General features: G+C 37.8%; 1 protein-coding gene across 3 annotated transcripts in view; it reads left to right on the top strand.

Moving 5' to 3' along the window:
- Window positions 1-17,409, top strand: part of gpc6a (glypican 6a) — a 165,032-nt gene that overhangs the window by 112,246 nt on the left and 35,377 nt on the right. For 2 of the 3 annotated variants that reach the window (XM_039795001.1, XM_039795003.1), the window contains exons 5-7: window positions 8,883-9,013; window positions 11,709-11,852; window positions 14,494-14,523. In XM_039795001.1, the coding sequence (XP_039650935.1) occupies window positions 8,883-9,013; window positions 11,709-11,852; window positions 14,494-14,523 (305 nt within the window). The remainder of the gene's footprint in view (window positions 1-8,882; window positions 9,014-11,708; window positions 11,853-14,493; window positions 14,524-17,409) is intronic. The other variant, XM_039795002.1, reaches the window with a different exon arrangement.

Below are 17,409 nucleotides of genomic sequence, written 5' to 3'. Positions count from 1 at the left end.
ACATACACAACCTAAAAAAAGAAAAGTTAATATAATATGTGTTTTGTGCAAGATGCTGAAATGCTGTACATACTAAGCTGTTATCAGACTGCCAGATTTGGGTTTGTTTGGGGGTTTGGCAAGTTTAGTTGACAGGTTCTGGGAGAGTCGTTTCAGGTGTTGTTCAAAAGTCTTTGTATTTTCTTATGTTTTTATATAGCCTACCTGTGGAAAAAATGAAATAAACTGAATTGTGAGATATAATAAACAAGGACAGATGATACACACCTCTCTTTGTCTTTGGCTAATCAGTAACCGTATGAGTAGAAGGCAACACACACAACACTTGTATGGAATTATTTTTGTGCCTTTAATTCCAAGCTAAATTCTCAAGAATCAAACAAAATTCACTAACTCAAGCAAAAGAATTGTCATCTCAAAGGTAAAACCTAAAACTCGCAAACAAAACATTTGTGTAATCGTAAACTAATGGAATTTTATTTGTTTGATATTATGTCCTTTTGTTTACAGTTCCCTCTGCTTCTTTCTCAATGATCTAGACCATATACTGACCTACCTGTGACAGTATCGTAGGTCTGCTCGGGTCTTGCTGGTCCCACAATGTTTCATTGTTCTACAGAGAGAAGACGATAATGAATGCAGCTCCATTGAGTAAGGCCTCACTAAACCTACATGATTCCCTTGGCAAATTTGCTCAGTAACATACAGTAAGCCAACGTTACTTGGCTTGGCTAGCATTTGTTATAGCTAGATAACGTTAGCAGTTAGCTAACGTTAAATGCTAAATTACACAGCTTTACTAGTAACTTAACACAACGAAACAACAAATGTATCTTAAACGAAACAACAAATGTATCTTAACCATGCAAGCAACGTACATGACAGACAATATATGATCAATACTTACACTTTAATCAATCTTGTAGGAATCTGCTGTGTAGAGTGGTTTGTGTGTCCTGCAGAGTCTCTAACGTTAGCTGCACTGAAACGTCAGGGCAGGCAGGCACTGAGCTGTCACTCAAACATACTCCAAAAACTCATTAGCCAATGGGGACACACCCCCCCTGTAAGACCCGCCCACACGAGAGGTTTGTGCCAGAATTACAAACAAAGAGTTTGGAAGCCCAAACAAGAAAGCTAGGAGCGCAACCGCACATGTGATGGAGAAAGGGAAACACTGATCATTGAGAAAGAAGCAGAGGGAACTTTAAACAAAAGGACATCATATCAAACAAATAAAAGTCCATTAGTTTACAACTTCACAAATGTTTTGTTTGCAAGTTTTAGGTTTTACCTTTGAGATGACAATTGTTTTGCTTGAGTTAGTGATTTTTGTTTGATACTTGAGAAGTTTTACTTGGAATTAAAGGCACAACAATAATCCCATACACTTGCTTTGTCACCTTTGTGGTGCAGGGAATCAATTCCTGTGAAGATCCAATTCCAAAGAAAAAAGTCAATTCCTGCACACACTTATCACCTCTGCGTTGGTTTATTTATTTAATATCTTTTTCGGAAATTTGACATTTCCGAAAAAGAATTGACATTTCGTTCACAAGGATCCTTGGTTTTATGTGTGGAAAAGATTTGATGGATGTTGGACCTTAGACCTCTGACCATGACGCAGTCATTTTACATGACTCATTTAGGCCAACCCCTGATGATTTCCCTACCCTAAGTATTTTTGTTTCCCCAAACTTAACTACTTCTGTTTCACAACGTTAACGATGTGTTTGAAATGGCGGCCATTACATTTAATAGAATGGTCACGTGATTAAAAACGGCCACCGTGCAGCAGTTAATAGAACAGTCATATATGTCTGGGAGTCATAGGAATGTGACCTATTCTGTCGTTTAGTTATGAGGATGTGTTGGTTTAATATGTATGTATGTATGTATGTAATATTTATAATGTATATATAAATATAATATGTATATGTGTATGTGTATATATATATATATATATATATATATATATATATATATATGTGTATATATATATATATATATGTATATGTGTGTGTGTGTGTGTGTGTGTGTGTATATATATATATACAGTACGGGCCAAAAGTTTGGACACACCTCATTCAATGCGTTTCCTTTATTTTCATGACTATTTACATTGTAGATTCTCACTGAAGGCATCAAAACTATGAATGAACACATATGGAATTATGTACTTAACAAAAAAGTGTGAAATAACTGAAAACATGTCTTATATTTTAGATTCCTCAAAGTAGCCACCCTTTGCTTTTTTGATAGCGCTGCAAACCCTTGGTGTTCTCTCAATGAGCTTCATGAGGTAGTCACCTGAAATGGTTTTCACTTCACAGGTGTGCCTTGTCAGGGTTAAATAGTGGAATTTTTTCCCTTATTAATGGCGCTGGGACCATCAGTTGTGTTGTGCAGAAGTCAGGTTGATACACAGCCGACAGCCCTATTGGACAACTGTTAAAATTCATATTATGGCAAGAACCAATCAGCTAAGTAAAGAGAAAACGAGTGGCCATCATTACTTTAACTAATGAAGGTCAGTCAGTCCGGAAAATTGCGAAAATTTTGAATGTGTCCCCAAGTGCAGTCGCAAAACCCATCAAGCTCTACAACGAAACTGGCTCACATGAGGACCGCCCCAGGAAAGGAAGACCAAGAGTCACCTCTGCTGCTGAGGATAAATTAATCCGAGTCACCAGCCTCAGAAATCGCAAGTTAACAGCAGCTCAGATTAGAGACCAGATGAATGCCACACAGAGTTCTAGCAGCAGACACATCTCTAGAACAACTGTTAAGAGGAGACTGCGCGAATCAGGCCTTCATGGTCAAGTAGCTGCTAGGAAACCACTGCTAAGGAGAGGCAACAAGCAGAAGAGATTTGTTTGGGCCAAGAAACACAAGGAATGGACATTAGACCAGTGGAAATCTGTGCTTTGGTCTGATGAGTCGAAATTTGAGATCTTTGGTTCCAACCGCCGTGTCTTTGTGCGACAGAGCAAAGGTGAACGGATGGATTCTACATGCCTGGTTCCCACCGTGAAGCATGGAGGAGGAGGTGTGATGGTGTGAGGGTGCTTTGCTTGTGACACTGTTGTGGATTTATTCAAAATTGTAGGCATACTGAACCAGCATGGCTACCACAGCATCCTGCAGCGACATGCCATCCCATCCGGTTTGCGTTTAGTTGGACCATCATTTGTTTTTCAACAGAACAATGACCCCAAACACACCTCCAGGCTGTGTAAGGGCTATTTGACCAAGAAGGAGAGTGATGGAGTGCTGCGCCAGATGACCTGGCCTCCACAGTCACCGGACCTGAACCCAATCAAGATGGTTTGGGGTGAGCTGGACCGCAGAGTGAAGGCAAAAGGGCCAACAAGTGCTAAGCATCTCTGGGAACTCCTTCAAGACTGTTGGAAAACCATTTCAGGTGACTACCTCTTGAAGCTCATCAAGAGAATGCCAAGAGTGTGCAAAGCAGTAATCAGAGCAAAGGGTGGCTACTTTGAGGAAACTAGAATATACGACATGTTTTCAGTTATTTCACACTTTTTTGTTAAGTACATAATTCCATATGTGTTCATTCATAGTTTTGATTTCTTCAGTGAGAATCTACAATGTAAATAGTCATGAAAATAAAAGGAAATGCATTGAATGAGAAGGTGTGTCCAAACTTTTGGCCTGTACTGTATATGTGTGTGTATATATATGTATATATACAGTGAGGAAAATAAGTATTTGAACACCCTGCTATTTTGAAAGTTCTCCCACTTGGAAATCATGGAGGGGTCTGAAATTGCCATCGTAGGTGCATGTCCACTGTGAGAGACATAATCTAAAATAAAAAATATCCAGAAATCACAATGTATGATTTTTTAACAATTTATTTGTATGATACAGCTAAGTATTTGAACACCTGAGAAAATCAATGTTAATATTTGGTACAGTAGCCTTTGTTTGCAATTACAGAGGTCAAACGTTTCCTGTAGTTTTTCACCAGGTTTGCACACACTGCAGGAGGGATTTTGGCCCACTCCTCCACACAGATCTTCTCTAGATCAGTCAGGTTTCTGGGCTGTCGCTGAGAAACACGGAGTTTGAGCTCCCTCCAAAGATTCTCTATTGGGTTTAGGTCTGGAGACTGGCTAGGCCACGCCAGAACCTTGATATGCTTCTTACAGAGCCACTCCTTGGTTATCCTGGCTGTGTGCTTCGGGTCATTGTCATGTTGGAAGACCCAGCCTCGACCCATCTTCAATGCTCTAACTGAGGGAAGGAGGTTGTTCCCCAAAATCTCACAATACATGGCCCCGGTCATCCTCTCCTTAATACAGTGCAGTCGCCCTGTCCCATGTGCAGAAAAACACCCCCAAAGCATGATGCTACCACCCCCATGCTTCACAGTAGGGATGGTGTTCTTGGGATGGTATTCATCATTCTTCTTCCTCCAAACACGGTTAGTGGAATTATGACCAAAAAGTTCTATTTTGGTCTCATCTGACCACATGACTTTCTCCCATGACTCCTCTGGATCATCCAGATGGTCATTGGCAAACTTAAGACGGGCCTTGACATGTGCTGGTTTAAGCAGGGGACCTTCCGTGCCATGCATGATTTCAAACCATGACATCTTAGTGCATTACCAACAGTAACCTTGGAAACGGTGGTCCCAGCTCTTTTCAGGTCATTGACCAGCTCCTCCCGTGTAGTCCTGGGCTGATTTCTCACCTTTCTTAGGATCATTGAGACCCCACGAGGGTGAGATCTTGCATGGAGCCCCAGTCCGAGGGAGATTGACAGTCATGTTTAGCTTCTTCCATTTTCTAATGATTGCTCCAACAGTGGACCTTTTTTCACCAAGCTGCTTGGCAATTTCCCGTAGCCCTTTCCAGCCTTGTGGAGGTGTACAATTTTGTCTCTAGTGTCTTTGGACAGCTCATTGGTCTTGGCCATGTTAGTAGTTGGTTTCTTACTGTTGTATGGGGTGGACAGGTGTCTTTATGCAGGCACACCCTCAAACAGGTGCATCTAATTTAGGATAATAAATGGAGTGGAGGTGTACATTTTAAAGGCAGACTAACAGGTCTTTGAGGGTCAGAATTCTAGCTGATAGACAGGTGTTCAAATACTTATTTGCAGCTGTATCATACAAATAAATAGTAAAAAAATCATATATTCTGATTTCTGGATATATTTTTTTTAGATTATGTCTCTCACAGTGCACATGCACCTACGACAATTTCAGATATCCATGATTTCCAAGTGGGAGAACTTGCAAAATAGCACAGTGTTCAAATACTTATTTTCCTCACTGTATGTATATATATGTATGTATATATATATATATATATATATATATATATATATATATATATATATATATGTATATATATATATATATATATATATATATATATATATATATGTATATATATGTGTATATATATATATATATATGTATATACATATATATATATATGTGTGTGTGTGTGTGTGTGTGTGTGTGTGTGTGTGTGTGTGTGTATGAATGTATATACATCTTTTGGGATGAAGCTGGGTTGCATTGAATAATTGCACAATTCTGCTTGGCTGAGAGAGGGCCACTGGATATTAATACAAGTTCATGCAGTGTTAATTGGCAACACCAGGTTTGAGTATTAATCTTTATGTTTTAAATTCACCTCTCTTTAAATGGATCTCCTCTGTACTCACCTGTCCTCTAAATCGCTCTATTCAGTCACGCAGGTGAGCTTAATATCCTGCCCTGTCAATAGCCACTGAGAGGAGGCAGACTTTATGTTCCTTGGGTCTAATGACAGGCACTCTAAAATGCTGGCCTGAGGGCAGGAGCTCAAACTCATTCTGCGAGGGCTGGTCAGGACAGTCTTGAAAGGTATTGGCTTTCCTCAGTGCTGGCCTGTTACACTGTAATTATGAGAGCTAGACATGAATTACCCCAATGATCTTATTTGTCATTTTTACTCCTAAGCTTTTCTCACTAAACAAGTAAACTTTTCCACACCAGGCTACAATACACAATGTAAAAACAGACTTAAGTAAAGCAAAAGTTCTGTACAACAGTCACTGCAGTACAAAGCTTTGCAGCTTTAACACTTAAGATATTCCATCTCCTACAGACAGTCACTCAATAGTGGTTCAGTTGTGACACAATAGCAATCATTTAACCATAACCAAGTAGTTTCAGTTACCTAAACATGATCATTCCTGAACCACTGGGTGGCAGATCAGAAAACACTCATGAGTCATGCCATTATGGATCACTGACAAATGATCTGTTTTGTTGTTTGTATAAGGACTTCTTGTCCTGATTTTGTTGAAGTGCTCAGCAGTGCTTCCAAAGTCCCACATTTTCTTACAACTCACTGGCGATGATTTGAAATTGTGAACAGTGCTGAAACAATGAAACTTCAACAGTGATAAGTCAGCAACAGATACCTGTGATATTTTACAATAGTTTTCTTATTATCAACAAATGTCACGAAAAGACCAAAACCAACAATAAATTTATCCTATTAACAAGTATTGTATGTGTAACCTTTGGACCATAGACTTCCATTGTTATTGGTGCACTGGCTGATACATTTCTTCTTTATGATGAACCTTGGCACTGAAGTTCATTTTGATTTGATCACACATACACCGTCCTGCTGCTGTAAATACACTAGTGCAACAAATCCACAGCTGAAAATACTCACCAACAAAAACATTGTTAAAGGCCATAACACACCAGGGATGAAACCAAAAAAACAAAACATAAATCCGGAACATTATTATTATTATTCCATAGCATAACAATAGCTAATGCACTTGGAAATGAGTGTTTATCCATAGGTTACCTTGACAACGAAGTATGTTGACCCCTCTTTTAAAGGCTACTCATCATCACAAGCAAATGTAACTGCTATACTTCCCCAGATATTCGTTTTATCTTTGTTAAATAGGGTACTATTTTGCGTGACCAAATGGATCATTTGATCAATATCGATATATTTGTTTGATGGTATGAACAGAATTATCATATTGGCATCCAATAAAATCTATTGATGGCGAGAAGAAAAAGTCGTTATTTTATTGGTGGCTTGTTTTTATCATTATCCAAAATTTGCAGAGATTGAACCACTTGCGGAAATAAAAAACTGCACCTGAAACACGAATGTTTCAGGTTCTGTGTGGATACGCTCAGAAAGACAGATGGATTCAAAAAAATGTATTCCTGTGCAATTGCAATTGCAGAGATGTAGAATATTTCCAGCCTTTTTCTTTAATACTTTAATACTACTTTTGTTAAACTTTGATAAATTGAAATTAATATTAATACATTTTTGTTTCTTCATCTGTTAATCACTTTTAATCTAGGTTAGTCCCACGTTTATACAATTATATTAACTAACTCATTTTTCAAATGTCAACAGAAGCTGTTTTGGAAGTTATTTTGGCAGTTTATATGCAATGCAGTCACTTTGCCAATGGTTTGGGCCTCCGATTAAACCAGCAGGGATGGTGAAAGTTGTGCTTTTTGCCAGTGTAGTCATCAGGCTTTGCTGCACAAGAGGCCAATGATCACTCTGCATCAACATTCTAGTTAATATCACTTATAATCTGATGATTTGCATTTGCAATTGCATGTCATTCTACTACTGCTAAAGACTCATGAGGAACAGTTTTTCTGCTGCCCTTTTGCAGGGAGCAGCTCCCGTAGGGGTAAATAGGCTTTTCCTGATTGGTCCACATCCCTGCAAATGTCAGTGCACAGAGATGGAAGTCTTATTGATATCCCTGTTCTCTGCCCTTGCCACTTAACCAGTGCTAACCCCTCAAACAAGACTTTTTAATTACTTTTTTGAGAGACAAGATAGAGTCAAATGAAAATATCAAACACATTATTTTCCACAGCTGACATCTCCCAGTCTGACACGATCTATAGAACTATTCCTCTGTACGATCATATTCATTTCCGCCTGTTTTTATGAAACTATGGCAGTTCGGTGGGCAATCTGTTCTGGGTATTGATTCATCCACAGCAGATAACGTCATGGTCCCTGTTTATTTTTTTGGTTTGGTTGTTAATGTACCTATTTCCAAACACATGATTTAATGTGATGTAAGAATTACTGTATGTACCTGATTTCATTACTTGCCATCAGATGTTTCTAAGTGATGCTTAACAATAAAGCAAAGGATTTGATTAATTTTGGTGTCATATCGAATTCATGTTTGACAGAAAGGACTAAGTTAAGCACTGAGATATAATTAAAAAGTAATTACAAGCATGATATGTAGTCATGAATGTATGCATCCATTGATATGCTTTCACAATTTAGAAATACAAATGCAAATAAATAAATAAATCTGTGTGTGTTGTCGCTGTCTGTCTAACTGGAGTCATTAGCATCTATGCAAGTCAATGATTTGTTTTACATATTAGCTATTTGTAGGCGTAGCACACTAACATTTTATTTCCACTTGATGTTACACATCCTCTTACAAACACCAGAGTTGCTCCAGAGATGTCTTTCTTACTTTCCTCTTGTGTGTGTGTGTGTGTGTGTGTGTGTGTGTGTGTGTGTGTGTGTGTGTGTGTGTGTGTGTGTGTGTGTGTGTGTGTGTGTGTGTGTGTGTGTGTGTGTTCATATGAAGGTATTGGCGGTCAACACATTTGGAGAAGGGACCCTTTCTTTGTTCTCCTAGTTAGACCCATGTCATAAACACATGATGGAGCAAAGCACCCTGAGGGTTTTGCACTGCGTTTTGTTAATGCTCAGTGATGATGTGAACATATTGATGTGTGTGTGTAAACAGAAGAAGTAAAATGTCTGTGTGAGTGTTTATTATCTCTGAGCTGACATGTGTCCCCTGTGTTATGACAGATGCTATGTTACTGGTGGCAGACAGACTGGAGGGACCCTTCAACATTGAAGCAGTTATAGAGCCAGTTGACATCAAGATCTCTGAGGCCATCATGACCATGCAGGGCAACAGCGTGCATGTGTCAGCCAAGGTACTGTCTTCTGAATGACCTTTGTTCGCCATGCTATGATAGGATTTGCTCTAAAAATATTGTATCTTTACATTGAAAACATTGTATACATTAACTCATTTATACTTAATTTTATTTTTTGTAAGGTCGTGTTTTATAAATAAGTGCAAAACAGATAACATAGAAATGTACAAACAATTGACAGGACAATTACAATGAGACAATACAAAACGTGAATAGAAAAAGAAAGGGAAAGAAAAAAAACAGGTAATGTAACAGAGGAGCATAATAAGTGGGTTTTTGAGTCTACTTCAATTTAGTAAATTCTAATTATTGCAAATTTATTTATCCATCTTAAATCTCATGGTGTGGGTGAAAATTCCCCTTAGATCATTGGGCCCGACCTTTTGCTGTTTGAGCACCAGACTGTACTACTCCATGCCCATTGAGATCAGACAGACTACATCTTAAGCATATTTTAAAGCATTCTTTTATAGTAAAACATTTATAAATATTTGTTGGGTTTTATCATCCCTCCTTGGCCATTTTATTTTACCATTTTATATAACTTATTTTATAATAAATAACAAACTGTGTCATAGCCTGAGACAGGGTGGGTTTACTTTTTCGATATTTAACAAAAAACGTGATCTATCCGTAACTTTAATCAAAGTGGAGTCCAAACCTTACCACACCTGGGATGCAGGACGGGGATACTGGTCTTTTAGTCATTTAGTGGTATATAAAGCTGATTTTAGGAGACTGTTTAACATGCAAGAGAAGCAACTAATTTCCTCTTTAGACTTCAAATTGCTAATCGGTCTTTGGAAGAGTTTAGAATTTCAAGCAGCACATTCAGGATATTATCACACACAGAATAGTATGTCATTGTCTTTTTTTGTCAAAAGGCAGGTTTTTCAGTTCAACTTTTTATTCAGACCCTTTGGTGTAGTCTGGCCTATCTTCATGCCAGAGTTACAAAAGTCAGTGGGAATTAAATGTCACATTCTTTTTCATATTAAGGGGCTGCAATTTACAACTTTACCCGTTGTCTATGCACTTGACGCCTCTTCCCTACAAGGTTGTACTTGGCAGACAGATTGCTTTGAGATTACAGTCTTTCCCCCACGGTCACATTTTAACCATATGTACTTTCATTCCTGCTGCACAGACCTGTTGAAAATCGGTTTGCTTGTGTGATGTAAAGGATCACAGAATTGTAATCATTGTGAAGAATTGATAAATATTAGAGAAAAGACAGCCTCTTGTCCTGACAGCCATGCAGCACATTAGAGTGCTCCATCACATACTGAGCCAGTGGTCGGCAAACAGGCCAGAGAGGAATGCTAATGAGCTGTGCGGTTTGGTGGTGTGTTGTTTGGGCCCTTAGAGCCTGTAGAGACCAAGCCGTCTGAAAACATCTATTCTCACAATGAACCTCTATGAACTACACATTGATTAGTGTAAGGTTTCCATAATATTAATATAACTTCTATTTCTGTCTCACTATTAAAAACGACGCTTGAGTTTATATTTTAGGAGAGTTAAATCACTTTCTCTATGTAAAAGCAGTGTTTGTCCAAGAGTAGAGTGTTAAAGAAAATTAAGACATTCTATGTTTTCCAAAGCCAAAATTGTCATGGTTGCGAATCAGGATACCATTAGTCTATGAAATATAATAAGATATGTTATTGGCCACATTAAAAGCAAATACTAACTGATAGTGTTCAGGTTTATACACTAACTCAAAGCTCATTTACATATATATTTGTGATAAATTGGTTGCAGTCTGAGCTAAAAAAAGGTTTTTTATTTTCCTTCCCTAAAGTAAAGTGAAACAATTTGGACTTGGTCATTAAGAGGCCATTAAATGTTATAAGGCCAGTTTGATGACAGTTAATACAGTACGAAGGTGATTTACTGAGTTTAGGACAGATAGCGTTAGCTTTAGAATACTTGTTGCTTAAGTAACAGCTAGCCGTTAGCTAGTTACCTCTGTTAGACTCAGGCCTGGGAGCCAGTAGCCAAACCCGGAAAGAAAACGATCTCGGTCGTCAAACTCGCCTCCTCTGTAAGTCTCACAGGCTGTGTTTGGTCCCGTCCGGCCGTGTTCACTGAAAGCTCTGTTAACCGTTAGCAAATTTGCGTTTCTGAGTTAAAAAAGGTTTTGACCTAGAAACCTTGGTAAAATATATGAGATTTTTATTTTATTTTGAAGCCACTATGTTGTACTGTAACAGTAGCTTTCAATTGCATGTGAGTAAAAGCAGTCGGGCACTGATAGACAGCATTGGTTCCAGGCTGGCTCTATATAGTTTTCTATCTCATATCACAGACCAGAAATTGTGCTGTGAGCAAATTGACAAAAGCTTTTGAAAGGAAAATGTCAGTGGTGTAAGCAAACTACAACTTTTGTGGGATCAAATTGGATGTGTATTCTATAAAGAAAGAGACTTATCCTTGGCTCAGTGTAGAGTCCATGTGGCTTCGGACTGCAGATAACCTTGTTTATATTCAGTACTATTCAGCACTGCAATGCAAAGCTCACATCTCACTATAATTAAGAAATATTTTGTTAATATTGCAAAATCAAACAATTTCCTAAAGATGCTGTAAATACTAAACACCAGTCTGTATCCTCTTTCGATTTTCTCTTGTGTTTGCCCCCTCTTTGTGGTAATTGTATCTCCCTCTGTTCATTCTATGTTTATTTTAGGTTTTTCAAGGGTGTGGCCAGCCAAAGCCATCAGGAATAGGCAGGTCTGTGCGTGGCATCTCAGATGTGTTCAGCGCTCGCTTCAGACCCTACACCCCTGAAGAGAGGCCAACTACCGCAGCTGGAACAAGCCTGGATAGACTGGTATGTACAGACACGAGATAAGAAGACCAATATTGTAAACTGTGATTGGAAGGTTAATGAAGAAATAAATGGAAAAATAGGACATGACAACTTATTATGACAACTTGACATTAAGCCAGACAACATAACCTGTTTTATATATGTCAAAGCAGGCCTAATTATCAAACTTAAGGAAACTATTTAGGTTTTTGTGTTGACATCACATTAAACTGTCATAAGTGGTTGGCTTTGACTTTGTCTGTCATGACACCGTTATAATTGTGTTGTGAATATTTTCATTAAGAGGTCATTAAATGTTATAAGGCCAGTTTGATGACAGTTAATACAGTACGGAGGTGATTTACTGAGTTTAGGACAGATAGTGTTAGCTTTAGGCTACTTGTTGCTTAAGTAACAGCTAGCCGTTAGCTAGTTACCTCTGTTAGACTCAGGCCCAGGAGCCAGTAGCCAAACCCGGAAAGAAAACCATCTCGGTACTGTATTCCCTGTCGTCAAACTGGCCTCCTCTGTAAGTCTCAGAGGCTGGATTTGGTCCCATCCGGCCGTGTTCACTGAAAGCTCTGTTAACCGTTAGCAAATTTGCGTTTCCTAGGATGGCAAAGGCATGACCCACCCTACTCTGCCTTTGATTGGCTAGTACTTGCATTTGTTGGTTTGGTTAGAATTAGGCATGAGTAGTGAGATTGGTTAGGGTGAGAATACCAGGGTAAGCCAATCAGAGGAAGAGTAAGGCAGAGTAGGGTGGGACATGCCTTCGCCATTTCAGAAAACTCAAATTCGGTGACGGGACTGGGAGCTCCCTGTGTCGACAGCCGGATTTGGGACTCAGAGCTCCCAGATTTGCTGAAGTCGTCGTACCAGGACCAAAAACAGCCTCCTAAAATAACTGTAATTGTTGGGCTTTCTTTTGAAGCCTAATTAAGTCTGAAGCAGCCAATTCATGATGGTTTTATTGAAGACATCTATATTCTACCACAAAATGATGCTGAACACTCTTCCTTCCTCACTCTGTTTTTTACCAGCTCAACTATCCAGAAGTGTGTTAACAATTTGTAATGTCCAACTTCAATGTACTTGAAGTTGGACTTCAACACACAGACCAGAAAAAATAGAGGCCCTAAAAGATTAAAAGAAAAGTCATTAGTCATCATGTTCATGCAGACCCCAGGTTCTGTGTGAATTACACAACTCTGTGATTAGAGTAAATATACTTCAGTTTCTTACACTCTCAGTGCCAGAGGTTGCAGAAAGAACATGGTTTGCACTAACCTACTCGGACATATTGTTTTGGATATATTCCTCAGAGTGTGTATTGCTGCAGGAAAAGAGCCATTAGAACCGATTACAAAATGTACTTAATCACAAAAAGTGTGACTTGGGCCCTATCCCAGAATTTATACTGCTCCCAGAATCAGTGTTGAGGAAGCTAATACCGATTCAACATCCACCCACCAAAGTTCAGGATGATGACAAATCCTAAGACATTAATTGAGGCTATAAAAGATCCATTCAAGTTGACAAGGTGTTAAATCAGGCCCCAAAACCCAAAACTCTGATCTCTGTAGCCTACAACTGTGCATCTTTTCCTGCTTTGCTACAACATGTATGCTGATGTGATGTCTCTAGGTGCTGACAAGGGCCTAATAAATATCACATTTTAAATGCTTTATAATGTAATTGTAAAAAGAGTAAAATATTCCATGGACTTCTTTTTTCCATGTCAATCTGCATTATTGTCATACATTTGAATGTCAGAAGGTGGACTGATAATTAAAGCAGCATGATACATTGTTAGTCCTTCTAATAATAACACAACATGGTGTCTTGAAAACCCTTAATCGATTTTTCTCTTGTGACAACAAATGTGTTATGGTGTACAAGATTAGTGTAAGTTGAATGAATTAAACTGAAAGACGTTTCATTGGAATAATTACTACATGTAAGGCCATGGATTGGATATTATTAAACCATATTTTTGATGTCACTAATTTGTACTTTGACCAACCCATTTAATAAATGCTTCTTTATGTAATCCTCTGTTCAATTGGCAAATCCATTTAACATTATGTCCATTTAAATAAAAGGCACAGTTGATAATCTTCTGCTGTACAAGTTGTTTGATAGGATTAAAATGGAAAATATGCAGGAGCAGAGAAGCAGATTAAAGGCTGTAGAGTGTAATGTGTCATCCATACACTCCAAATTCTAGTTATAATTGTAAAAAATAAACATGTTAAGTAAACTACAATAATTGTGTGAATCACCAGATCCTTTTAAAATAATTGTTGTTGAATTCAGCAGATCATTACATACAGGGCTTGTTGAAAAAAACTACGGTTATAAGACTAATTACCCTTGTAGCACTGCTGGTCCTGATCTTTGCACTGATCAGATTTGATGGCAGCAGATTTTTAAAATGATTTCACAGTAGAAAATTTATCATGAATAAAATGGTTTGAGGTACTAAATTTCATAGTGAGAGGATGCTGGTGGATGGAATATTCAGCTGCACCATCTATCATTTAACTTTTTACTTCACTAACTAATATATATTATTTTGCTACTATTCTTTCTCTCAGTCTCTCCATTTTTCCGATGTCCAATTAAATCTCTTTCTTCTTCATTTCTCTGCTGCTCCCAGAGGGTTGTGTGGAGGACAATGCAACACAGTGTAAGCCTTCCATTCATCCTCTTACTTTCACCAAGTGATCTGTCTTGTGGTGTTTTAATCAAACTGCCTGTTGAGCTCGGCTTCTTTACATTATTCAAAGTTGATATTGATTGCTTGTTTGTGACATGGCTGTTTATTTACTTTGATTGAATTATTTTGGGTGTTTTATAGTCTAGGGAGGTCAATATTTATTATTTTTGTCCATTTCTTGTTTTGTCTAAAATAATCTAGCTTTTGCAGCATCGTGGTTTAGTGGTTACGGCTGTCATTGCCTAACAGTGAGACGGTTGTTAGTTTGAATCTCTGACATTGTTACTACTGTTTGAATTTCACATTTTTCTTTAGGGTTCCCTCAGGGTTTTCCCACTATTAAAAGACATGCAAGTTTGATTGGGCACTTCAAATAATTTGCCCATAGCTGCAACATGATATGCGTGTTAACCCTTGCCAACCCATGCGTGTTGATGACCTAACAAAGATTGGTTTCCGTACTTTTTTTCCCAGTGCATGGTGGGATAAGCTTGTGCACCAGTTGTGATGTAGAGAAAGAAACAGAGTATGCTCTCTAGTCTGTGCTTGATTTTGTGCATGAATTTTTGTTGATTACCAATAGTAAGGAGGATCTGAAGGATTTTGTTGAGCAGGCTTTATGACTAGTTTAATCATATCTTTAATAATTTTAATCTTGAATTCTAATACGAAGGCCTTTTGCAGTACTCAGTTGATCTATCAAACAATATGCCAGCAATCAGTTTCTTTTGACATAAGTGCGATATAAATTATTTAAGAATATAATATAAAATATAACACACAACAATACTAGTAGTAGTTTATATAGTCAGTCAAACAGCATATACAATATACAATCTAGTACACATGACTGAAAAGGCACAGGCAGAAGCATAAAGCTTATATATGCCTATCCTACATTCTTATCATGTATTGTACCCTCCGGAAATAATAAAAAATAAAAAGCATTCACAGTTTTACAAACCATTCTTTTGAAAACCAAAAGTGAGTTACACATTTCTGTCAAATCTATTTTACAAGTAGTGTTTAAGAGTAAGCTATACCTTTTATCCCGTACTTAATACTACTCAATAATCAATAATTGGCTGTGATCTATACTGTGAAAAGGTAGTAGTTATATTTTTCCTAAATTCATACGTGCTCACTCAATAATTCATATTTACAAATAACGAGGTCCAATTGTGTCACAAATATATATATATATTTTTTTTTAAGAAGGGATACAATACATTGTCAACATCTTCCCCGAACAAAGAACAAGATGCTTGTCACTGCCTGTTGTGTATGTTCAAGGTCAACATTTTATTTGTTACATACACAACTACACATTTGTACAGTACAACTGGTAGTAAAATACTTGGTACCGTAGCTTGATCCTACTATGACTGTACAGGAGACATATTGTGATTATACATGTATTTATTAGCGTCTTCCTAAAGTATTCAAACCTTGGACACAGAAAGCAAGATGTATGTACATAAAATCACAGGGCAACATTTCTGTCTTACACTCACGGTCTGCATGTCATTAGGGTCTGGTTTGCTAAGGCAGCAGATTGTTACACAATCAGTGACACTTTTGCACACATTCTGTGAGTGAAGGAAAGGTCAAAAGGTTCAGTTCAATGGCGGGATTGTCAGAGATCTGCTAGTTTTGATGAAAACATTGGCTTCAGGCACAGAAACAAGGAGCAAAATGTTTAGTAAATATGACTGTGATAGCCATGAGCCTTGAGGTTTATGATGACTGTAAAGCTCTCAGTCATCATTACTCCTTATATATTTACTCAAGTGTTTTCCTCTCAAATCAATTTGCAGCATGTCTCAATCTTGCTCTATTTGCGTATCTCTAACATCCTAGTCATCAAAACCTCAGATCAGAACTGAATTAGATACAAGTGCTTATACACAGTTTAGTACTCTTCCTTTTCCAGCTCACTGCTAAATGATTTAAAGCTGGTGGGTTTATTATAAAGAGTCATGTAGCTGACTTATGTTTGATTTGTCTTTGCTTCATTGACAAAAATGTACGTTAAATAAATACAAATAGTAGTACTGGTTAAAACGAGGTATGGTATTATATGTGCTTTGTTTTATGATTGGGTGGGTATATTTTGCTTTGTCTGTGATTTTTTTAATGTAGGTAAGATTACTGGATTATTCCCCCATACAAATGAATCCTAATTAATCTGTATGATACTGTATAATGTATATTAATGGTATGGCCCTACAGTGTTTACAGAGAAATCTGTCTTGCTGTGGTGCTGATTCATCACCGCGACTGAATGACCTTCTCCCTCTAATTCAAAGAAAAGCTTCTCTTAGAGTCAGAGAGGGATGTTCTATGTAGCACTAAATTTGTGTGCATATATTGCATTGTTTTGTTGCGTACTGACTGAAAAAAATCATGAAATTAATGGCAGCCCACAGAAGCTGTGATGTTTAATTAAAAAAAATGGAAACTTTAATGTCAGCTACAAACCCAATGCTAAATCTGAAAACGTAACATTACTGCACTACGAACTAACTGTTACATTGTACAGCATTGTGGCTCAGTTCAGATTTTGTTAAATCTTTAGCCATGCTAGTGGCACAGCTCTAGGAATTGTATTGTCGAGTGGTCCAGCACTTTTGTTCAGACTGAAATTTCTCAACAACTTTTGGATGGATTTCCATGAAATGTTGTACAGACATTCATATTTCACAGAGAATAAAGCCAACTGACTTTGGTGATCCCCTGACTTTTTTTTTAGCGCCACTTCAAGGTTGACATTTGAAGCTTAAAGTAAGATGTCTCAACAGCAGTGTGATCCACTGACTTTTCATCTAGTACCATCTTTCCAGTTCCTTGGTTCAT

This window comes from Perca fluviatilis, chromosome 3 (assembly GCF_010015445.1).
Source record: "Perca fluviatilis chromosome 3, GENO_Pfluv_1.0, whole genome shotgun sequence".
Classification (NCBI taxonomy): domain Eukaryota; kingdom Metazoa; phylum Chordata; class Actinopteri; order Perciformes; family Percidae; genus Perca; species Perca fluviatilis.
This window is presented reverse-complemented; position numbering and strand designations above follow the sequence as displayed.